The sequence below is a fragment of the Clupea harengus genome, chromosome 11 (genome assembly GCF_900700415.2).
Source record: "Clupea harengus chromosome 11, Ch_v2.0.2, whole genome shotgun sequence".
In the NCBI taxonomy this organism is placed as follows: Eukaryota; Metazoa; Chordata; class Actinopteri; order Clupeiformes; family Clupeidae; genus Clupea; species Clupea harengus.
Window position 1 is genome coordinate 17,512,703 of NC_045162.1, and position 24,567 is coordinate 17,537,269.

General features: G+C 44.1%; 2 protein-coding genes across 2 annotated transcripts in view; both read left to right on the plus strand.

Moving 5' to 3' along the window:
- The window catches only part of LOC105896113 (membrane-spanning 4-domains subfamily A member 4A-like), a 37,608-nt gene extending 16,746 nt beyond the window's left edge, over positions 1 to 20,862 (plus strand). Inside the window, exons 2-8 of the mRNA XM_031575808.1 lie at positions 16,892 to 17,090; positions 17,195 to 17,305; positions 17,553 to 17,609; positions 19,475 to 19,633; positions 19,749 to 19,862; positions 19,989 to 20,066; positions 20,172 to 20,862. Coding sequence (XP_031431668.1) covers positions 16,917 to 17,090; positions 17,195 to 17,305; positions 17,553 to 17,609; positions 19,475 to 19,633; positions 19,749 to 19,862; positions 19,989 to 20,066; positions 20,172 to 20,285 — 807 coding nt within the window. The 5' untranslated portion in view covers positions 16,892 to 16,916 and the 3' untranslated portion in view covers positions 20,286 to 20,862. The remainder of the gene's footprint in view (positions 1 to 16,891; positions 17,091 to 17,194; positions 17,306 to 17,552; positions 17,610 to 19,474; positions 19,634 to 19,748; positions 19,863 to 19,988; positions 20,067 to 20,171) is intronic.
- On the plus strand, positions 289 to 11,647 carry LOC116222306 (membrane-spanning 4-domains subfamily A member 4A-like). Its single transcript, XM_031575809.2, has 8 exons — positions 289 to 448; positions 7,926 to 8,124; positions 8,256 to 8,366; positions 8,559 to 8,615; positions 10,272 to 10,430; positions 10,542 to 10,655; positions 10,782 to 10,859; positions 10,962 to 11,647. The coding sequence occupies exons 2-8, from the start codon at positions 7,951 to 7,953 to the stop codon at positions 11,073 to 11,075; spliced, it is 807 nt and encodes a 268-aa protein (XP_031431669.1). The 5' UTR covers positions 289 to 448; positions 7,926 to 7,950; the 3' UTR covers positions 11,076 to 11,647.
- Positions 20,863 to 24,567: the final 3,705 nt, after the last annotated feature.

Here is a 24,567-nt window from a genome sequence, read left to right on the forward strand (position 1 = left end):
AATCTCATTGATTGGGTTTAAAAGAAAACATGGTACTTTTTATGTAAAATATATTGAAATGAAATTGCAATGTCAAAAGTCGAATGAGCTATTGTGTGAGGTGTATATTAAGGCTGTTTACATTTTACTGGCTTCAGCGTCTGTGTGTGATAGGCACACACAGTATTGGAGCAATATGTGCCTCAGTCAGTGTGCAACATTTTTGTTTACCACTAGAGTTCGATGTTTAATCACTTTCTAACAGCCATTTCGCAACGTCAAGGAACCACTGAGGAACATCGCAAGTTCTTCCTACTAGTGCCGCTGTCAGTGACACAAGAAGGCAGTAACCTTAAGTTGAGACTCAGAACTTGGGAAGAACAATTTCAGAAGGGATCGCGATTTATTCGTGGTCTGTATCTACACGGAATCCTGTTTCCATTCTACTTTCAATTAGAATTCGTCAAAGGTAAGTCCGTGGTCGTTTTTTGGCTCAACTTGAGAGCAGTTAACTATACTGTGTGAGATTCTTTTAACTGAATAACAGAATAACGTGATTAACATATTTCTACGAGTTGATTACACTGACATATTGCCCATTATGTGCAACAAAGATAGTTAAAAGGTGAAAATGTATGGCATACCTGATGTTGGTAAATCTGTCAGTTTAAGATGAATATCCAGTGTAAAGGCAGTGCGCATATTTATGTATTACTGTCTTTCTCAGATAAGTCGAATCTGCCTAAAATGAAAGACTGATTTAGCCCTACAGAACATTGTCAACACTTAAAGGGAAACTTTTCAACCTGGGCCCTATTATTAGGTCTTTTTCATTCCAAATTTGTACTCTTTGACAAGGGCTCAAGTTGTTGTCTTTACTTGACTCATTTATTATTACTCTGAGTATTTAAATCAACATTTACATTTCTTATGTGTACATTTTCACCCAATACATATTGTGATTAGCTGTAAAGTTCGCTTGGAACTTTCCATGCTTCAAATGTATTGTTTAAATTGACAGCGGTTGAATGTATTGATTATATTGGCTTTTATTGTAAATATCTTTGTATAGAGTGCTGATATGTAGCAATAGAAACAAATTGTAGATGTTACATATATCCGTATTGGAATGCTAATTAAGCTACTCATTCCATTCCACACTTTCCTCCAGCTAGCTAGCAGTGCTCTCATACTGAACCTATACTAACTGAATTACATAATACACTGAACACGTAGCTTTTTCTAAGAGCTATTTTGCTCTCACAGCACTGACTGAAATTTATAGTCCTCTTTGCGATCTGTATTCACACTCATGGTGCCTATTTTTCGAAAAAATTCTGAAGTGTCTTCTGAAATGTGTTCATACGGACTTCGGAATTTTAACGTAAGAAAAGATCTCCACGTTATTAATCAGCGCCAGAAAATGGGTTCTTACACAGCCGAAGTGTTCTCAGCTGTGTGGATTGAGGATGAGGATTCTTAAATTTGGATTTGCATACATACACGCCCCGCCAGGGCACGCAACCGTAGTGAAGTGTGCAGTCAGCCCTAGCCTGATTGAAAACTCTGGGCCATTTACGGCTGTTAATTCGCGTTCGGAAATTCTGGTCTAAATTCAAAACGAATCCCAGATGAGAAAACGTTCATGAATGCCCTAAAACATCATTAGTGGAGTTCAAAAGAAATTCCTTTTTAAATTCTTCTGAACTGCGTTCGAGAATTAGGCTCATGGTTCCCATCTGCTTTACTCATCTAATCTCTTCCGTTAGTCTAACTTTGTTTTATGTGTTATTAAATGTCAATCACTCTAACCTACATTTTATTTTATTTATTTTAATTATTTGTGGCCTTTCCTGTTATTGTATATGTAAAATACATAAATAAATAAATAAATAAATAAAGTTGCCTTGCCTACTCAACACTTGCATCACTCGCTAGCAGACAAAGTTGTTTTTGAGAGTGAGAGCATGTCATCGGCACCAAAACGCAAAGGTGGCAGGTAGAAAAAGAAAAGATGTCTGGAGGAAGGTGCATCAAAATATGCAAAAATCTCTGATTTATTTGGGAAACCACCGACTGTTGACAGTGATAAGAAGGTAAGTTGTTGACTTGGTCAATGTTAACTTGCTTTTCACAGATGAGGTAACGTTCCCTACAAGCTAGCCTAGCTAACGTTAGGTAGATAAATGTCCAAAATTGAGACCTTTATGATCTGGTAAAATAAGCAAGCTGGCGCTGTTGTCATCATCGAAATTATCTATTTTAACATGTTAGCCGTAGTTACTTGCTTACAATCGATGAGCAAGCTATCCATGGTGGTAGTTGTAAAGAGGGCAATCTTATCATTTCTAATCACTTAAGTTAACCAAATAGCTTGTTATGCTAAAATCACCGTGTTACACACAACACTTACATTATAAACAATGTTAATATGTTATCTAAATTGATGATTCTGCTGCTAGAAGCAGCAGCCAGGGACCCCAGAGCCAAGATAAGACCCAGGGTAGGCTACAACGTCCACCTAAGTTACACTTTAATATACAAAAATAGTGTATTTCAATTCAGCACATGTATTTAAAGTATATTTATCTAATACACTTTGAGTGTACTAACAAATAGTGGAAAGTTAAGTACAAAAAAGTATACTTAATACACTTAAATGTAATGTACTTAAGTGTAGTTTTTTTTCACCTGGGGCACTAATACTAAATACTACCATAGTTTGCTGATAGTGTTGTGTCAATGGTTTAACATACTTACATAATAATCCCTATTTGCCACTCATGTAGGCTGAAGATGACAGTGATAGGGATAGCAGCCTCATTCCTTAAGGCTTTGTAGTTATACGTATAACCATCTGATACTAGCCCAGAGTTAGGCATATTCATCTAGCAAACTATACCTACCTTGGAGTGTTACAATAGCCAGTATCATTTTATTCCATGTGTCCATCCAGGCAAATTGGTGGATCCAAATGTTATTAAAAAACAAACATATATGATGTAATTTCTTTGTAATCATCCAAAATAATGTTAAGTGTATGGGTATTTTACCAAGTAGGCCACTGACTGGTCCATACGTGTGATGCATTGAGTGGGCAACGCGCCGTGTACTGACTGGGCAACGCGCCGTGTACTTAGGCAACGTGTGTGCTAGCAGCCGTTTTACCGCCGCAGCTTCACCCGTGAGCCTCTCCCCGTCGCCGCCACCTGCCAGCCCAAGGGCCGCGAGGCGGTGGAGCTGCCACCAGCCGAAGTCCTGCCCGAACTGGAGCTTGACTTCGGACTGGATGATGATAGTCTGCTAGGCTACTCCGACGAGCCCAGCTCGGACGCAGAAGCAATGCAGACGAGCCAGGATGTTCGGCCGCGGGTAGCCACACCTCCGGCCACGTCATGGACTCTGGGCCAACAACTCCAGGAGGTTGCGCTGAGAGCAGCCAGCTGCCTCGGGCTCCCTCTCCCTCCCCCTCCCAGCGTGCGGTCCTCGCTGCTGGACGGGGAGTTCTACGCTGGCCCCGCCACACCAGCTCCTAGTGCCCTCCCCTTCTTTGAGGAGGTCCACGAAGACCTGCAGGCGACGTGGGCGACCCCCTACTCGGGCCGTGCCCCAGTGCCGGGGTTCGCCCCGTATATGCACCTCGACAGGGCTAGTGAGAGCGGCTACCTCTCCTTCCCTCAGGTCGAGGATGCAGTAGCGGGCTACCTCTCGCCCGCCTTCCCCACGATGCGCCTCGGCCAGAAGCCCCTCCTGCCCACGCGAGTGGCCAGGCACCAGGCGGCGCTGGCTGAGAAAGCCTACTTGGCTGCAGGGCAGGCTGCCTGCACAACCAACACGGCGGCGCTACTACAGCGCTACCAGGCAAAGCTCCTGACTGAGCTAGCCTTGTCGTTGGGGGAGGATCACCCGTCGGTAGTGGAGCTCCGTCGGGCGACAGATCTCTCACTCCGACTCACCAGGTGCACCTCTCAGTCCCTGGGGAGGGTGATGGGTACCGCGGTGGCTACCCAGAGGTCCCTGTGGCTGTCACTGTCCAAGCTCTCGGACAGAGAGAAGGCACCGGTCTGTGTCCGGGGCGTCTTCGGCAAGGCAGTCGATACGATGGCTGCCAAGTTCGAGGAGCAGCAGAAGAGCAGGGAGGTATTCCAGGCTTGGATGCCTCGCTCTAGCGGCTCGGGCGAGCAGTCCTCTTTGGGACACACCACGCTCACACAGGGCCAGAAGCGAAGCGGGTTCCGTTCGCCAGCCCCTCCAGCAAAGGTGTCCACCAGACGTGGCTGGCAGAGACACCCCTTCCGCCCGCCAGCTCAGCCTGCAGCCCAGCAGCAGTCAGCTGCGTGCCCGGCCCAGGGCGCAGCCCACGCCCCGCGGCAGCATGCCGCGGGGCAAGGGCAAGCCTCCGGCTACCTGATGGTGACAGTTACCCGGTGACCACACAGGAGCGGTGGCGCCCACACCGCATCCACAGACATCCGCCCGTTGCTCACATGCAAAAACCATGTCCAGCACGGTAAGCAGGTTCTCACAAGCACCACACTCATATGTTCCAACACCTGCCCCAGAAGGCGCAGTGCCCAGACATGCTTGTGCGACTCCCCCCACGATGCACACAGTGCAATCGCACCCCCCATTTTTTTTCAAAACCATGAGGGGGCAACCCCAGATCTCGCCCCCCTCCCTAGGCGGAGCGGGCGCAGATCTTGGCTTAGACTCATTGACCATGAGCAGGTTAGTTCCCGACCGATTCAACTCAAAGCCCAGCCTGGCTGGCTGTGCGGCGAGTTGGCGCGCATGCGCAGTCTCACCATGGGTGCTGAGAACGATCACAAAGGGGTACGTGCAGCAATTCGCCCGCCCCCCTCCGCCATTCCGTGGAGTGATCCAATCGGTGGTGCAGCAGGGACAGTCTCACTTCCTACGGGAAGAGATAGTCTCCCTGCTCAGAAAAGAAGCAATAAGCGTAGTGCCTCCCGAGGAGGAAGCTTCAGGCTTCTACAGCCGTTATTTTCTGGTCCCCAAAAAGGACGGGAATTATCGGCCAATATTAGATCTACGTGTGTTGAACAAAGCACACATGCCACTACGGTTCAGAATGCTGACCCCACGCCGACTAGTGCAGTTCATAAGACCAAACGATTGGTTTATCACGATAGACTTAAAAGACGCATATTTCCACGTTCCGATCCACCACAGACATCGGAGATATCTTAGGTTTGCATTCGGAGGAATAGCGTACCAATTCAACGCACTCCTGTTCGGCTTAGCTCTGGCGCCGAGGGTTTTCACAAAGTGCGTAGAAGCAGCCATCGCCCCATTACGACTACGCGGTTTACGCTTATTCAATTATTTGGACGATTGGTTAATAGCTGCTCATTCAAAGGCCGCAGCGGTGCAGGATGGCCATCTAGTGGTGGCACACCTGCATCGACTGGGCTTTGTGATAAACAAGGAAAAAAGCGTTCTGTGCCCAAGCCAAACTACGCATTTCCTAGGCATGGTTCTAGACTCCACCTCCATGGAGGTCAGGCTGTCTCGAGAACGAATAAATGCCATCAAAACATGTGTGCGCCAGTTCCGACTGGGACAGTGAGTCTCGTCGCTGTGCTGCCAACGACTGTTGGGAATGATGGCGTCAGCCGCTATCACGCTCCCGCTGGGGATGTTGCGTATGCGGCCGTTCCAGACATGGTACCTGTCTCTGAGGCTCAACGCAGTCACAGACAGGCACCGCAGGGTAACGGTGTCCTCCAGATGCAGGAGGGCCCTGACAATCTGGAGAACCCCCTGGTTTCTCGCTGCGTCGGGCACTATGGGCATAGTGACGCGTTGCGTAGTAGTGACCACAGACGCCTCCATCAAGGGGTGGGGAGCGGTCTGCGAGGGGAGAGGCGTGAACGGTCTCTGGTCTGCGACTCATATAAATGTGTTAGAACTGCGGACAGTAGTCCTGGCTCTACAACACTTTCTGCCCAGATCGAGTGGTCAGCATGTGTTAGTGAGGACGGACAACACTGCGGCCTTGGCGTATATAAACCGTCAAGGCGGAGTGCGCTCCCAGTCACTGCACCATTAGGCGAACCGCCTGCTCCTGTGGGCAGCGATTCACGTCCTTCCCTCAGGGCAGTTCATATTCCAGGTCACCTCAACTACGGTGCGGACCTGTTATCGAGGGGCGACCCTCGAGCAGCAGACTGGTGTCTACACCCTCAGGTGATAGAGCAGATCTGGATGCGTTTTTTTCAGGGCGCAGGTGGACCTGTTTGCGAACAGGCAGAATACCTGCTGCCCGCTCTGGTTCTCGCTAGGGGGCGACAACCCCCCACTGGGCATAGACACGCTGGGACACCAGTGGCCAGACCTGCGTCTATATGCTTTCCCCCCGATCCCGCTCCTCCAGCAGGTGCTGTGCAGGGTAGCGGACGAGGGCAGGGAATTGATATTGATAGCCCCCCACTGGCCCAATCAGCCATGGGCGGCAGATCTATTCAATATGTCAGTGCAACAGCCCTGGGAGCTGCCTCTACGGAGAGACCTCCTAACGCAGGCGCACAGGACAGTGTGGCACCCCCATCCGGAGCTGTAGCGTCTCAGGGCCTGGCACCTGAAAGGTGCAGGCTCATAGCGTCAGGCTTATCGGATGCGGTGGTGGCTACGATACAGAGTGCCCGAGCGGTGTCGACACGGGCTCTGTATACGCTGAAGTGGCGCAGTTTTGAACGATGGTGCGCTGCGCGTCAGCATGACCCCGTTAACTGCGCGCTGGGCGTTATTCTAGAATTCCTACAGCAGTTGTTTGATGAGGGGAAGGCGGCTTCCACTCTCTAGGTGTACCTGGCAGCCATTTCAGCCTGCCACGCAGGCATTAATGGCAGTTCTCCTGGCAGTCACCCGCTAGCGTCACGCTTTATGGCGGGGGTAAGACGGCTGAGGGTGCCAGAGAGGCACCTCATACCCTCTTGGGATCTGCTGGTTGTGTTACGTGCTCTCACAGGGCCTCCGTTCGAGCCCCTGAAGACGGTGGACATAAAGTTTGTCTCTGGTTGTCTTATAAGAGCTTTAGATCCCCCGGAGAAGTTGCATGCGCACTCTACGCGGGGGGTCTCGTCTTCCTGGGCCTTACTAAAGGGTGTCTCAGTGGAAGATATTTGCAAAGCTGCAAGCTGGAGTTCTCGCCACACTTTCATTAGATTCTATATGTTAGATGTGGCTGAACCTAGTTTTCTACATGGAGTTCTGCAGGCGGGCGATCTCTGAATCCCCTGGCCCGAGAACGGTATAATGATGAGTGTGCTCACTGGTGTCTACATGTTATGTTGCACATGAAACATCCCAGGGTGGTTTCCTACGGGCGCGGGATCAAGGATCCCTGCCGTCTATGTTAAAGGTTGCCCTGTTAAATGTTCACCGTCAGCTGCCGTATGAACCTCTAGGAGGGCAAAGGCTTGAATAAAGTTGGTGTGTGTGATTGGCTGCCACTGTATTATCACGCGGGAATGTATAGGGTCCCATTCTGTTATATCGCAGTGAACTGCGATAAGGAACGTCTCGGTTACTTACGTAACCTCGGTTCCTTAAGCAGGAACCAGATATAACAAAGTTGGCGTGTACAGTGTTACCTTGGTTTGATATTCTTGCTCAGTTTTTCTTTCCAAGGATGAATTTGTGCTGCGCTGATGAATTTATAGACTCCTGAGGAGGCGGGCCCAAGAGTAAGCGCAGACGAATCGCGGCCTTTCAGGCGTGATTGAATAAATGCTTCGATTTGGGTCCATGACTGACGTCATGTACCATTCTGTTATATCTGGTTCCTGCTTAAGGAACCGAGGTTACGTAAGTAACCGAGACGTTTCTCTTCCTGGGTGCAGTATTTTGGGGGAAAATAGTTATTTTTTTTTTTTAAATGTGCCCTGAAAACTGTTCTTTCACTGACCTGCTGGTCATTTCAGGTTTGTGCAACTTCCAGCAGCAACCATGGCTGACTCTGTTCCCCCTGACGGTGGCTTTGTGGTTGTCACTCATGTGTACCCACAACAAGGTGCCCAAAGTGTCTCTTCACCCCAGAGCGGAGTTGTTCCACCAGCCTCCTCTCCACCAGCCTCCTCTATGCTTGGGAAATTCCTTAAAGGAGAACCAGCAGCTCTGGGGGTGAGTCTAGGATAATGATCTAGTTCAATATAATTCATATTACAGAGTGAGTATTGTTTGAACTTGTTGGAACTTGTACTTTCGCTATCAACTTCCATGGAGCTCCATTTGTTTGCCTTTATCTTCCACAGACAGTTCAAATTATGATTGGTGTGGTTGTGTTCCTCTTCGGTATCGTGACTGCATTTTATGCATCAACAATATCCACTTTCTCTGGCATCATGTTCTGGGGAGCCATCATTGTGAGATTTATTCATTCAGTACATTCTTTTTTTAAATGTATACAATAAGGTAGTTTGTTTAAATGATTGCCACCTGTAATATTCCTCTTAATATACTATGTGAAACCCTAACCTTTTTTGTGTTATCATAATACCAATGGCTCTCCTAATGCCATATGTATTTTTAATGTGTGAAAACACTCTTTCTTTCAGTACATCACTGCTGGTTCTCTCACTGTTAGAGCCAATAAGAAGCTCAATCAGTGTTTGGTGAGTATTTGATGATAAAACTTTCAACACTGTCTACAGGCCTGTACCTTAAGGCAACAACTGCAATACATTACATTCACACTACCTTTCCGTTTTCATGTTTGCACAGTTTGCACAGGACCTTTCATGCTTAACTTCTTTCTTTCTTAACAATCTTAACTTCCTAGGTGTTGTTGGCTTGTACTGAGTATTTATAATGAATATATAATAGTATAGATAAAGTGTATGAGCAGTTTAATATACCTACCTGTGTGATTGTGATGCAATATGAAGGATGTATTAATGCTGGAGAGAACTTTGGGCGATGGACGCTAACAGCATTAACCTCAGTCAGTGTGTGGGTGAAGACATAGGCTGTATTTGGTGTTGGATGTGAAACTAGCCTGACCCAGGGTTACTACACATGGAGACTTAATCAGGTTTTAAATTAATTTGCGTGAAAAGTGGACACCAGGCACGTATAATCCGTACTAGCAAATGGGGCAAGGCACGGGATTTAAGAAGACAAGTTCAAGTTCCACAGTGTATTGTTGGGACTGCTGTGAGACCAGACATGGTGTTGTATTGTGAGTGTGAGCGCATTGTTTGCTTTATTGAGTAAACGATTCCTTTTGAAGATGCGATTGAGGAAGCATTTGAAAGGAGGAGCTAAAGTATGTGGAACTGGTAGCGGAGGCGAGGCAAGCACACAAAAGACTAGTGGAGATAGTTGTTAGCGGCTTCGTAGCTAAATCAGCCACGAGTCACCTGAGCTTGCAGGGGCTGTGAATTAACCTGAACTAACACTGAGAGATGTGAAATCTTGTCGAGGTGTATCTGTTGTTGTCTTTGGTAGTGGTGTAGGCACAGTAGGTACCAGTCTTATACACAGACACCAGAATAATGCCGGTACCTTACCTTGTGAACAGCGACAAAATAAATGTGGGTGCAATTGTGTATAAATAACCATTCTCTCTGCACGAGGGCCACCAAGATAATGTTGGTACTATCCTGACAGCAGCACCAATAAATGTTGGTGATCGCACCCAATTGGATAGATATCAACCATTCAACACAACAGCAGATCAATTCAGTTGAACACAAAGTGTGGTGCCTACCATAGTGGTCAAAATAAAAAGATCAGTCTCATAAAATATACTAAATTATCAATTTGGAACTCTGTTCATACCATCATGAGTAGGAGTCTGGAATGCCAGACACCACTGTTGAGCCTTCTGGAGGTGCCGTGAGCCTAATTAAACGAAACACTGATGAAGGAAGGTGCCTGCTTGAAAACCCCAGTGAAATGCTCACCAAAGCAGCTTTGTTGTATCCTTCTGCACAGGTTGTATGGTTGGGCAGTCATGTTTTGTGGTCTATAGACAGTGCATGTTGTACTGTGAAGGAGGGCCGTTACAGATCCCAGGTACAACATGCGGTTCTTTGCGTTATTGTTGTATCCTAGGGTTGGGCAGTTGTTATATTGGTTAGATTACTGCGTATGACCACTTGCAAGTGACAGTGAGAGGATTGGCCGCCGTGGGAAGTCCCAAACCAATAGCTACAGGAATTTAACATATTTTCCAGTGTATAACCAAAAATGGGCTATTTTCAAATATATTGGACTGAACTTGCTATTATGGTTATTGTGGTGTTATTTATGCTTTTTTCGTGTAGGTCAAAGCATCACTGGGGATGAATATCTTCAGCACAATAACTGCAGGGATTGCCATAATTTTGTTTAGCTTGGATTTAACCGTCAGAATATACCCTTATAACACCTGTTATGGTGATCGCTACGACTATAACTGCCGTATGAACAATGCATTATTATGGGTAGGTATACCGTTATAAATTGTATACAACATACTATACTATAACATACATGACAATAATCTTGATCTGTCTTACAATCGGTATATGTAATATTTCTTTCCCCTACAACAGAGCAGGACACAGGGAATTGCTGGAGTGATGCTGGTGTTGTCATTACTGGAGTTCATTGTCTCCATATGTGTATCTGCGTTTGCATGCAAAGCCACCTGCTCTTCTAACACTGAGGTGAGTTAAACAATAACAATACATCTTTACAGTCCAGCAGCACTTTTGCTGCCCAATGCAGTCAGTTATTAGACTCCACACTGAATAGGCTGTCCCTCTTTACATGTTTTGTATTTTATTTTGTAGCAGGTGGTATACGTTTCAAGCCAGATGCCCCCCTCTTTTCCCACCTCCCACCTGTCTGCACCTCCACAGAGTACACAGGTACAGAGTCATGAACATTTAATTGGATCATTACTAATCACCTTGTCATAAATAGGTGGGTGTGGATCCTTCAGCTACCTTTTTCATGTGTTGTTTTTCCAGATGCCTATCTTCCAAACCAGTGTGGTTCCTCCTCTTCATAACTGCAGTGCTGATTTTTGCAGAAGTGGCAAATCTGAAGATCTGCCCCCAGAATACACCACTACCCAAGAATGAGTCATGTGACTACATCTAGATTTACAGGGGAGGCTTTATGTCTCAAGCAAATGGTAACCTTGTGACTCTCTTTTGAATAATGTATGTCTTCAAGAGTAAATGTGTGCATGTATGCAAGTAAAGCAATTTCCATACACTCACTATCAAGTGTATGTACGTATTTAATTGAAACTCTAGCTAACTAGCATGCTCCAAGTGACTTGCTTTGCATTCCAGGGTCTCAATCAATCATTGCAACTATTGGAGGGCATCCTATTAGCAATGAGAACACATCCTATAAAGTCACCTTTACATATAGGAAATATATGAGCAAACACATAGAGGAAAGCATAATATGAATGAAAGTTGTTGATTCTTTCTGTAATCTCTATGCATTGAATATGTGATTAATCGACTTTGAATACATTATATAGGCCCACATTATTTATTATTTAGACTTTGCTAAGATGAATATGAAAATGACTGATAATGTTGCTCTATTGTCTGCAGCATCAAATCATTGCCATTGTATTACACATGTGTACTTACTTCAATTAAAATTATTACATTCAATTAAATATGTGTTTCAAATATAAGGTGTCACCTCTGTTCTTTGAACTCCTGCAATGTTTAACTTTGTAATGTACTCAAAGTAGAGTGCCACCTATTTCTAGTCCTTTCTGTGTAAACTACTCTGTCACTCCCAAATCTTTGTCATAATCAGAATTTGTTGCAGGCGTCATCAGGATGATAGTTAATTGTCATGGCCTAACATGGCCAGCCCAGAACATGCATATTGCCTCAAAAATTCATTCATTTTATTTCAAGTTTTATTATTCCTGGAAAAATGTCAAGGGTTGAAACAATTGTTCCTGGACGTAGATCACATAAAATAATGTTACTGTAGAAAATATATAACTGATGTACTAAATTTAAGACCTGAGAGTTACTGGAAATGATTGATTTGATCCACGATGCCTTTTTATATTTTTCATGGGGCTCCCACTAATAAGTGCCACTTACATGTCATCACAAACAATGGAATTTCCCTGCATTTGAAAACTCCTTGACAACACAGACTTGCATGTATCAAATCGTTCTCTGAGATAAAAAAAAAAATGCATTACTTTACCATAATTGCAGCTGTCAAAAAGAGCTTAGGACACTAGTATGTGCTGCCATCTATTGCTTTAGGTAATATTAGTTCATAAAATTATGTTATTCTGCCTTGCAGTTGTGAAAGAGATTAAGTGGTTTATGGAAATTAATTTGGATAAATAGTGCTGTTACCTTCAGCTGTAGCAGATGTTTGTTCCTTACTTTTATTATGTTTGCTGTCCCTGAGACACACATTTGGATCACTCTGGTACTTCAGTGGTAGAAACAATCCTGCTTCATTTTTTCCATCATTACATTTGTTTAATTTTAAATGACTTATGAGCCTCTGTAGAATTGAGTTCATGTTTTATGAAGGTCATTTGTTTACTTGTTTAACAGCAGCAATTGGAAATTCCCCACAACTCAAATTCAAGGAAGAAGGCTTACTGCAGAAACAGAAAAGTGTCTCATGCTAAGATTTATGAGGAACACACAGAGCAAGGTTCAAACATCATTAACACATAACGGAAAAAAGGAAACATTAACGAAAGACAGGAAATGTTGTATGTAAATACATTTAAAGTCCTTGTATGCAAAATTCTATATCAAAGTAAAACAGTAACACTACCCTTTGCAGAATTTTGTTATCAAATGATCAAAAGGCAAACATGTAAACATGCATGTTTTAAATGGAAGTACAACCTGACACATTTCTTCAGCTAGCCTGACCTACACATTAGCAGGCTACTCCTTATTAACAGAAAACCTTGAACTTCAACTCTGAAGTATAACTAGCTATAGAGAAAATGAGATGGGTGAAGGTCTAGCTGTGATGGCATGTATTCTGCTGACACTGTAACCAAATGACATGCAGTCCACCCTGTGATCATGTGGGCTAATCCAGATAACTTGCCCATACAACACATTCATAAAAATACATACAAATCTCATTTACAACTTTACTGTGACATATTAGTGTGATACATTATGGGGATGTGGGGACCCTAGCAGCATGAGGATCCTAGCACCATGTGGATGGTAGGAGGTTGGATGATGATCAAGTCCTCATGGTGGTCTCGGGCCAAGGCAGAGAGGAATGGTTTGGTATGGTAGCGGAGTGGAACGAAATTTCCCAGTTCCAAGTCGCAAGTCACCTCACCAACTCCGTCTTCAGAATCTAAGATGGCTGTCCCCACACATCAGTTTTGTTAGCTCTTCTGTCTAACTTGTTGTATACTATTGTATAAATCAGTCATGCATACCGCACAGTCCAACTTCTATCTGTGGACATGTTGCTATGGTGCTTGTATGCACAAAATACAGAGTAATGCGTTGATATCAACTGGTATTGCTAACATCTGTTACAATAACAATTACTTATAACAACAATTGGTATTGTATTGGTTTTCCGAATTGTTACTTATAATTTGTATTTAAGTGTGAAATGAACTGTATATGTAAGCTCTTTACCACAGATTTATCATAAAAGTATTATGCATAAGAAATGTGATTGCCTAAATGTTTTGAACAGACCTTTTCTATGAGCAGTAAAAAACACAGAGAGAGAAAGCCACATTGCTCTGTGCCACAAATATTTTCAAATAATCCACACATTTTACTGAGGACACAGAGTTGTTGAGGCAATTGTAATAATAATTGATTTTATTCGAAAAACGACACACTGCAACACACACTTGGATATATAGTGGCAATCAAAGGACACACACACACACAGGTCTGAGGTCGCTGTGAATTTACTCTCTGCATTTCTCCCATCCTGGACTGTCCTTCCTCCAGGACGCCCAGGAGCAGTGGGCAGCCTTTTAGACGCCCGGGTACCAAGTCAAGTGATCCGTCTTGGTCAGGGACGGACAGTTCAGTTCTTCTGCATGTTTTTCTGTTGGGGTTCTTAGTGGAGGAAACCCCTAGTGAACACAGGGAGAACATGCAAAATCCACACAGAAAGGCCCGGGAGATAGCCCACATGGAGGCCTGGGGAGAACCGACCCCAACAGCGCCCCATGCGGGAATCGAACCCAGGACCTTCTTGCTGTGAGGCCACCGTGGCACACTAGAGCCAGGGGGTCTGCTACTGTTGAGCAATCACACTTTGCATTTTCTTGCGGAAATGCACCTATGGTTAAAATTGAAATTTGATTAATCGCCCGGCCCTATAAAGCTTTTGTCAGTGTCAATTGAGCTGCTGATTGTGTTTGCATTCTTTTTAGGTGGGTAGCTCGCTAGTTTTATACCACAACTCTATATGCTTCTGAAAACATCTGGATCAACACGAGAAGTAAGCTATTCTGATGAACCATAAATGTTTATGGAGGAAATTAGAGGGGTCAAGGTCTAGCTGTGATGTTGTTGCCATCTGTACAGGTAAGACTGTACAGAGATTGCTTGGAACAAAATCTAGGTAAAGAAATAGGAAATTCTAGGCCAAGAAATAGGGCTACCTAGACATATACAGATTTGGAACAACCCTTCAATAAATATCCAAAATTCCCAGCTACAGTGGGATATGTGGTCAAACCAGGGTATTCAGAAGATATCAGACATCATTAGACAGAATTCAGTTCTACCCTTCCAGGAGCTTAAAAGTAAATATGATTTAAAAGATGTAGATGTTTTTAGGTATATGCAATTAAAAAACTGGTTAAATTCCAACTTTGATCTTAGTATGCAGGTTAGTCGAGAGTTGTCGACCCTCCTAAACCAGGAGGGGAAAAAGGAAGAAGCTGATAGGCTCTGTATACAATGTCTTGATAAAAAAGGAAGGCAGTGACCAGCTACTAGAAAATATTTATAATATTTGTGGACTGAAGACTTAGGATATAACATTAAAGATAAATGGAAGGACTGCCTGACTCTTTCAAATAAGACAACCACTAATGAAAATGTGCGCTTAATCCAGTTTAAATTAATGACAAGAAAATACTATAGTAGAGAGAAAATTCAAAAATTTGATAAAGGGCAATCTGGTATCTGTCAGAAAATGTAACCAACACACTGATTCTCTCATGCATGCCTTTTGGAATTGTGAAAAATGTAAAAAGAAATGGGAGGATATTGGTAGGTGGCTACTTACAATACAATACTCCAAAAACATGTCTTTTTCAAGATGTAGAGGGAATGAGATACCCAACCAGTTGGCAGATACTTTTCTGTTCTTTAATATTGAAAAAATTGATTTAGCAAAACTGGAAGAATAAAGAGGCACCTGCATTAGAAAAATGGAAAGTCAATGAAATACTAATTGAGCATTGAAAAAGCGATGTCAGATCTGTTTGCAGATCTGAGGGTGCAGGTGGAGGTTTTGGGAGTAATTAGTTATTGCAGGTAGGGAGGTGCATGCCCATTTATGTATGTATGGGTGAGTATTAGGACTTTGTAGACAGGGAGCCAGTGTAGTGAGTGTAATATCGGTGTTATGTGCAATACAACAGTTTGGTCAGTAATTATTGTTATTTATGTAAAATGTATTGAAATTAAATTTCAATGTCAAATGTCAAGTGCAGAGGCAACCGGTTTGCCACTGTTGTTTGAGGTGTATATTAAGGCTGTTTACATTTCAGTAGCTTCAACGTCTTTGTGCGATAGGCACACACAGTATTGGAGCATACTATATGTACCTCAGTCAGTGTGCAACATTTTTGTTTACCACTAGAGGCAGATGTTTAATTACTTTCTAACAGACATTTCAAAACGTCAAGACCACCAAGAAACATTGCAAGCTCTTCCTACTAGTGCGGCTGTCAGTGACGCAAGAAGACAGTAACCTTAAATTGAGACTCAGAACTTGGGAAGAACAATTTCAGAAGGGATCGCCATTTATTTGTAGTCTGTATCCACACGGAATCCTGTTTCCATTCTACTTTCAATTAGAATTCGTCAAAGGTAAGTCCGTGGTCGTTTTTTGGCTCGATTTGAGAGCGGTTAACTATACTGAGATTATTTTTCCTGAATAACAGAATAACGTGATTAACATATTTCTAGGTGTGGAAGCAGTTGATTACGCTGACATATTGCGCATTATGTGCAACAAACAGTTAGTTTCATAGTTGAAAGGTGAAAATGTTTAGCATACCTGATGTTGATAAATATGTCAGTCAAATCTGTCTGGCAGTGCATATTTACTTATTACTGTCTTTCTCAAATGGGTCGAATGATGTGTGTTTCTAATCTGCCTAAAATGAAAGACTTTTCAACATGGGCACTTTTTTTAGTTCTTTTTCAAACCAAATTTGTATTATTTGACAAGGGCTCAAGTCGTTGTCCTAATTTAACTCATGTATTATTACTCTTGAGTATTTTAATTAACATTCACATTTCTTGTGTACATTTTCACCCAATGGTAATTAAGATAATCTGATTTGAGTGTAGGGGGGTAATGAGAATTAGGACAGAGAGGGATAATGAAGAAAACAAACAAGAGAGAGGTGGGTGGGAGTACAGCCTCTTCCCACCCTTGCTTCTGTGCTTTTCTCCGAACTTCCTCTTCTCTTAACTTCTCACTTCCCTTTAATGTAATTGTGTGGCTTTGTCACAGTTACTGACAAAGAGGATTTCATAAACCCCCCCCCCCCAAAAAAAAAAACCATGGCATTAGGGACAAGGAAGGCATCAACAGGAAAGTGTCAGTTTCTCTTCCTGAGTGCAGTTTTTTGGGAAAAATAGCTATTTTTTCAAAAATGTGCTCTCAAACTGCTCTTTCACTGTCCTGCTGGTCATTTCAGGTTAGTGCAACTTCCAGCAGCAACCATGGCCGACTCTGTTCCCCCTGCCGGTGGCTTTGTAGTTGTCACTCATGTGTACCCACAACAAGGTGCCCAAAGTGTCTCTTCACCCCAGAGCGGAGTTGTTCCACTAGCCTCCTCTCCACCAGCCTCCTCTATGCTTCAGAAATTCCTTAAAGGAGAACCAGCAGCTCTGGGGGTGAGTCTAAGATAAGGATCTAGTTCAATATAACTCTTGTTGGAACTTGTACTTTCGCAATCAACTTCCATGGAGCTCCATTTGTTTGCCTTTATCTTCCACAGACAGTTCAAATTATGATTGGTGTGGTTGTGTTCCTCTTCGGTATCGTGACTGCATTTTATGCATCAACAATGTCCACTTTCACTGGCATCATGTTCTGGGGAGCCATCATCGTGAGATTTATTCATTCATTACATAATTTTTTCTCCTTTAAAAATGTATACACTAAAGTAGTTTGTTTAAATGATTGCCATCTGTAATATTTCTGGTTATAATTATTCTGCCTCTTCATATACTATATATATATATATATATATATATATATATATATATATATAATATTTTTTGTGTCATCATATTACAAATGGCTCTTCTAATGCCATATGTATTTTTAATGTGTGAAACCACTCATTATTTCAGTACATCACTGCTGGTTCTCTCACTGTTAGAGCCAATAAGAAGCTCAGTCAGTGTTTGGTGAGTATTTGATGATAGAACATTCAACACTGTCTACAGGCCTGTGCCTTAAAGCAACATCTGTAATACATTACATTCACACTACCTTTCAGTTTTCATGTTTTCACAGTTTGCACAGGACCTTTCGTTCATTTTCAATGAAACAATCTTAACTTCTTCGGTATTGTTGGCTTGTGACACTGAGTATTTATAAAGAATACATAACAGTATAGATTAAGTGTATGAGCAGTTTAATACATCTGTGTGATTGTGATGCAATATGAAGGATGTATTAATGCTGGAGAGAACTTTGGGCGATGGTGGCTAACAGCATTAACTTCAGTCAGTGTGTGGGTGAAGACAGAGGCTGCATTTGGTGTTGGATGTGAAACTAGCCTGACCCAAGGTTACTACCCGTGGAGATATAATAAGGTTTTAAATTCATTCACGTGAAAAGTGTACACCAGGCACGTATAAACCGTACTAGCAAATGAGGCAAAGCATGGTGTTGTATTCTGAGTGTGAGCGCATTGTTTACTTTTTTGAGAAAACGATTCCTTTTGAAGATGCGATTGATGAAACATTTGAAAGGAGGAGCTAAAGTATGTGGAACTGGTAGCAGAAGCGGGGCAAGTACACACAATAGGTGTTAGCGGCTTCGTAGTTAATTCAGCCACGAGTCATCTGAGCTCGCAGGGGCTGTGAATTAACCTGAACTAACACTGAGAGATGTGAAATCTTGTCGAGGTGTATCTGTTGAGGTGTATCTGTTTAGGTGTACCTTGAGGTGTATCTTGTGTTGTCTGTGGTAGTGGTGTAGGTACAATAGGTACCAGTCTCACATAGCCACCAGAGTAATGCCGGTACCTTACCTTGTGAACGGCGACAAAATAAATGTGGGTGCAATTGAGCATAAATAGCCATTCTCTCTGCATGAGGGCCACCAAGATACCATAGTGGAGAAAATAAAGATCAGTAACAAATCAGTCTCATAAAATATACTAAATTATCAATTTGATACTTAATCATTGGAATTTAATAACTAAATTAATAACTACAATCATAATTACCATATCAATAGTTAGTAAAGGTTGAGGGCTCCTAATTAAATCAAACAATGAATGAATTCCAAGTGAACCAACAGTGGCATGTCTCCTGACCCAACATGAGTATGGGGGGGTATGAGTCTGAGATGCCAGACACCACTGTTGAGCCTTCTGGAGGTATCATGGGCCTAATTCAACTAACACTGATCATCATCCTCATCATACTTTATACCAGGAGGTAACACAATGCGCTTCACAGAAGGAAATGGGGGGAGGGGGGGGGGGGTGTCCAAACACATATACAGCAGACCACTGAGAACAGATAAATAGTTCAGAGAATGATAGGCGAAAATGAAAGAGGTATGTCTGAAGTGCACGTTTAAAGGTTTCCACCGTTTCAGCCATTCTTAGGTCTTCTTTCAGAGTATTCCAAAGGCTGGGAACATAAAAATGAATGCGCCTTTGTTGTTGTTGTTGTTGTTGTTGTTGTTGTATCCTGCCGCACAGGTTCTATGGTTGGGCAGTCATGTTTTGAGGGCTATAGACAGTGCATGTTGTACTGTGAAGGAGGGCCTTTACAGATCCAAGGTACAACATGCGGTTATTTGCGTTGTTGTTGTATCCTATGGTTGGGCAGTTGTTATAATGGTTAGATTACTGCGTATGACCACTTGCAAGTGACAGTGAGAGGTTTGGGTGCCGTGGGGAGTCCCAAACCAATAGCAACCGGAATTTTAAAAAAAATTCTGTGTATAACCAAAAAATTGACTATCTTCAAAAATATTGGACTGAAATTGCTATTGTGGTTATTGTGGTTTGATTTTGCTTTTTTTCATGTAGGTCAAAGCATCACTGGGGATGAATATCTTCAGCACAATAACTGCAGGGATTGCCATAATTTTCCATAGCTTGGATTTAACCGTCTCAATGTACCCTTACATGTATAACGACTGTTATGGTGAAAGCTATTACTGCCGAAGAAACAATGCATTATTATGGGTAGGTATACCATTATAAATTGTATACAACATACTATACTGTTCATTACATACATGACAATAATCTTGATCTGTCTCACAGTCGGTATGTGTAATATTTCTTTCCCCTACAACAGAGCAGGACACAGGGGATTGCTGGAGTGATGCTGGTGTTGTCTTTACTGGAGTTCATTGTCTCCATATGTGTATCTGCGTTTGCATGCAAAGCCACCTGCTCCTCTAACACTGAGGTGAGTAAAACTATAACAATAAATCTTTACAGTCCAGCAGCACTTTTGCTGCCCAATGCAGTCAGTTATTAGACTCCACACTGAATAGGCTGTCCCTCTTTACATGTTTTGTATTTGATTTTGTAGCAGGTAGTATACGTTTCAAGCCAGGTGCCCCCCTCTTTCCCCACCTCCCACCCCTCTGCACCTCTACAGAGTACACAGGTACAGTCATGAAAATGTAATTGGAAAAAAACATTACTAATGACCTTGTGATAAATAGGTGGGTGTGAATCCTTCAGTTACCTTTTTCATGTGTTGCTTTTCCAGATGCCTTTCTTTCCAACCAGTGTGGTTCCTCCTCTTCATAACTGCAGTGCTGATGGTTGCAGAAGTGGCAAATCTGAAGATCTGCCCCCAGAATACACCACTACCCAAGAATGAGTCATGTGACTACATCTAGATTTACAGGGAAGGCTTTATGTCTCAAGTAAATGGTAACCTTGTGACTCTCTTATGAATAATTTGTGAAGAGTAAGTGTGTGCATGTATGTAAGTATCTATTTAATTGAAACTCTAGCTAACTAGCAAGCTCCAAGTGACTTGCTTTGCATTCTAGGGTCTCAATCAATCAATGCAATTATTGGAAAGCATCCTATTAGCAATGAGAATACAACCTATGAAGTCACCTTTACATATAGGAATGATATGAGCACTTAGAGGGAAGGAATGATAGGAATGATATGGGAATGATATGGGAATGATATAGGAATGATATGAACACATAGAGGAAAGTATAAGATGAATGAAAGTTGTTGTTTATTTCTTTAATCTTTATGCATTAAATATGTGATTGTCGACTTTGAAAATATTATATAGGCCCACATTATTTAGATGAACATGAAAATGATAATGTTGCTCAATTGTCAGCAGCATCATACAGTATCATTGCTATTGTATTACACATGTGTACTTACTTTACTTAAAATAATTACATTCAATTAAATATTTGTTTCAAATATAAGGTGTCACCTCTGTTCTTTGAACTCCTGCAATGTTTAACTTGGTAATGTACTCAAAGTAGAGTGGCACCAATTTCTAGTCCTTTCTGTGTAAGCTTCTCCGTCACTCCCAAATCTTTGTCATAATCAGAATCTGTTGCAGGCGTCATCAGGATAAAAGTTTATTGTCATGGCCTAACATGGCCAGCCCAGAACATGGCAAAATACCATCTGATGCATATTGCCTCAAAAGTTCATTGAACAGACATTTTATTTCAAGTTTTATTGTCCCTGGAAAAATGTCAAGGATTGAAACAAATGTTCCTGGACGTAGATCACATAAAATAATGTTACTGTAAAAAATATTTAACTGATGTACTAACTTTATAAGCCCTGAGAGTTACTGGAAATGATTGATTTGATCCACGATGCCTTTCATATTTCTCATTGGGCTCCCACTAATAAGTGCCACTTACATGTCATCACAAACAATGGAGTTCCTTGTCGCAGTTCACTGCGACATAACAGTATGGTACATGACGTCAGTCATGGGGTACAAATCGAAGCATTTATCTATTCACGCCTGAAGGCCGCGAGATCTGTCAGCGCGCGCTCCTGGGCCCGCCCCTCAGGAGCCCTTATCTTATTACGCGCCCACCAGGGCCGGAGTGGGGCCACTTTTCAGCCCGGGAATTTCAGGCCCAAGACCGGCCCACTTTTTCCATGGTAGTGGAAATTGGATAAATGAAGCAACAGTTCAGCTCTTACTATCCTGTAGTTTTCTCTTTATTAATACCATGGTTCAACAAATAATGTAAAGGTTAAATAATAATCCACTTAAGCTGAGAAGTTAACAAAAAATATTCCACTATTCCACAAGGATAGGTATATAAATAACAAAATCAGAAATAAATAAATAAAGCATTTGAAACGTATCCCACTCTTCAACAAAGAGGCATATTGAACTAATGTTTACAGTTCAACTCACAGTACAGAAGTTACATTGCGAATAGCACCAACAGCATCTACAGCATCAGTAACCGCCTAAGCAGTGCACTGGTTTCAGCCACTTTATCGCTGTCGCTGCTTATAGACATGAGGATTTCCTTGTCTGTGCACATTAACATGAAAGCCTCCAAATGGTCCTGACTCAATGAGCTCCGTACCCTATTCTTCACAAATTTTATGGTTGAGAAGCTTCTCTCACATGCAACCTGTGTGATGGACAAAGTCAACAGAAACTTATATGCTAACCCAATGACATGATAAGCATCTGTGAGGAGGTTGTACTGTGAGAGTAGCTATTAAATGGACACAAATGGCACAGTTTTTGCAGGAGGAACAGGTCCTGCTTTCAAGCTCCATCTCTGGTAATATTTTGCTTGCGAATAGGTTGACAACGCTACAACGATATTAACCAACGCTACAACATTAGCCTAATAGTTACGTTGCTAATCATTAGGCCTATGTCTCTCTTTACCAGTTGCCACTTGTGTTTGTCCTCTTGAAAATAAATCGGTAAGCTTGGCACATTTAGCAGCATCCTCCTCCAATGCCTTTCTTTTTTTCAACCTGGCTTTTTCAGCCCCTCTTCCTCCCATCCATCCTCTCTGACGCATATCGTTGGGGTAGGGCCGGCCCAGCTATCGGTAGTCTGAGAAAACTTTTTGGAAAAGACAGGCTATGGACCCAACCAACTCTATTTGGGAGGGGAGAACTCCCTCGCATGGTACAACCCATGCAGAGGCTGCGGTATCAGAATGCAGAACGTGTGTAGCCTACTTTAAGAGAAGATGGACTAACGTGACAAATGTCAAAAAATTAAATTCTCGACCGGCCCAGAAGTGAAGCGGCCCACCGGGAACTCTCCCGATTCTCCCGATTACCCACCCCGGGCCTGGCATGCAGACAGAACTGCCTCTTTTGAAACCCACCCCGGGCCTACATGCAGACAGAACTGCCTCTTTTGAAACTTCGCAAGACGGAGTGAACATCTCCGAGCATATCTCAAACGCTCTACCACAGTCAAAAGAGTTTTGTGTGCTTTCGCTCTCTACGGGTTGGTGAGTTATCTGGGTTCCTTAACCCTCACTAGCTCAGGGCGCTACAAAATTCGTTGGCTCAACTTAATTTTGAAAGTAGTGGCTACTATCCTGGCTGCCTGGCTGGCTAAGTTTCTGACTAGCCTGCTAGCTTGCTAACAACGTGTTCGTTGCAGATAGTGTGCTTGTGTTTTAACATTCTTCTCTACTTTCAGATTGAAAAAAGATGGCCAGACACTACCCCGACTGCGGTCACGTCCGTCCCAAGGGCGACCGCCACCGTCGGTGCGTGACCTGCCTAGGCAGGGACCACGCAGAGGGCGGCTTTCGGGCAGAGCCCCTGTCTGTTCCATCTGTGCTAGCCTCCCGCTAGCTAAGGCTACCAGGCGCCTTGCGTTCTGGAAGCTTAAGGACGCCGAGGAGACTGCACTGGTTCCATCCGGGACTAACGCCCCCGTAGGAATGAGTGCGTCTCCAGCCTTAGACTTGGTGAGTGTGAGCAGTCGCCTTGCAGCTGCAGCTCCGCTCCCGGGTCTCTCCCCGTCTCCGCCGCCTGTCAGCCCTGGCGCTGCGGGCAGCGAGGCTGAGGAGCTTCAGCCTGAACTTGAGCTGGACATCAGCCTGGATGATGATAGTCTGCTAGACTTCTCCGATGAGCACAGCTCAATCGTGGAGGTAATGCAGACGAGCCGAGACGTTAGGATGCGGGTGGATACACCTCCTACCTCGTTTCTGATCCTGGGCCAGCAACTCCACGAGGTTGCGCTGAGAGCAGCCAGCTGTCTCGGGCTCCCTCTCCCTCCCCCTCCCAGCGTGCGGTCCTCGCTGCTAGACGGGGAGTTTTATGCTGGCTCCGCCGCGTCAGTTCCCAGCTGCATCCCCTTTTTCGAGGAGGTGCACGAGGAACTGCAGGCGACATGGGCGATACCCTACTCGGGCCGAGCCCCGGTGCCGGGGTTCGCGCCCTACATGCAGCTCCACATGGCTAAGGAGAGGGGCTACCTCTCCTTTCCCCAGGTGGAGGATGCAGTAGCGGGCTACCTCTCGCCCGCCTCCCCCACGATGCGTCTCGGCCAGAAGCCTCTCCTGCCCACGCGGGTGGGCAGACACCAGGCTTAGCTGGCAGAGAAGTTCTACTTGGCTGCAGGGCAGGCTGCCTGCACAACCAATACGGCTGCATTGCTACAGCGTTACCAGGCAAAGCTCCTGACTGAGCTTGCCTTGTCGCTGGGGGAAGATCACCCATCTGTGGCAGAACTCCGTCGCGCGACGGATCTGTCGCTCAGACTTACTCGGTGCATGTCACAGGCACTGGGGAGGGTGATGGGTGCCGCAGTGGCTACCCAGAGGTCTCTGTGGCTATCACTGGCTAAGCTGTCAGACAGAGAAAAAGCACCACTCCTCGACGCCCCGGTCTCTGTCCAGGGCGCCTTCGGGGAGGCAGTGGTCACAATGGCTGCCAAGTTCGAAGAACAGCAGAAGAGCAGAGAGGTATTCCAGGCTTGGATGCCTCGCTCTAGTGGCACGGGTGAGACGTCCTCCTCAGGACACACCACACCCGCACCGGGCCAGAAGAGAAGCGGGTTCCGCTCGCCAGCGCCTCCAGCAAAGGTGTCCACCGGGCACAGCAACAACCGGCTGCACTCCGCTCGCCGCGGGCGAGGCAGAGGGAGACCTCAGGCT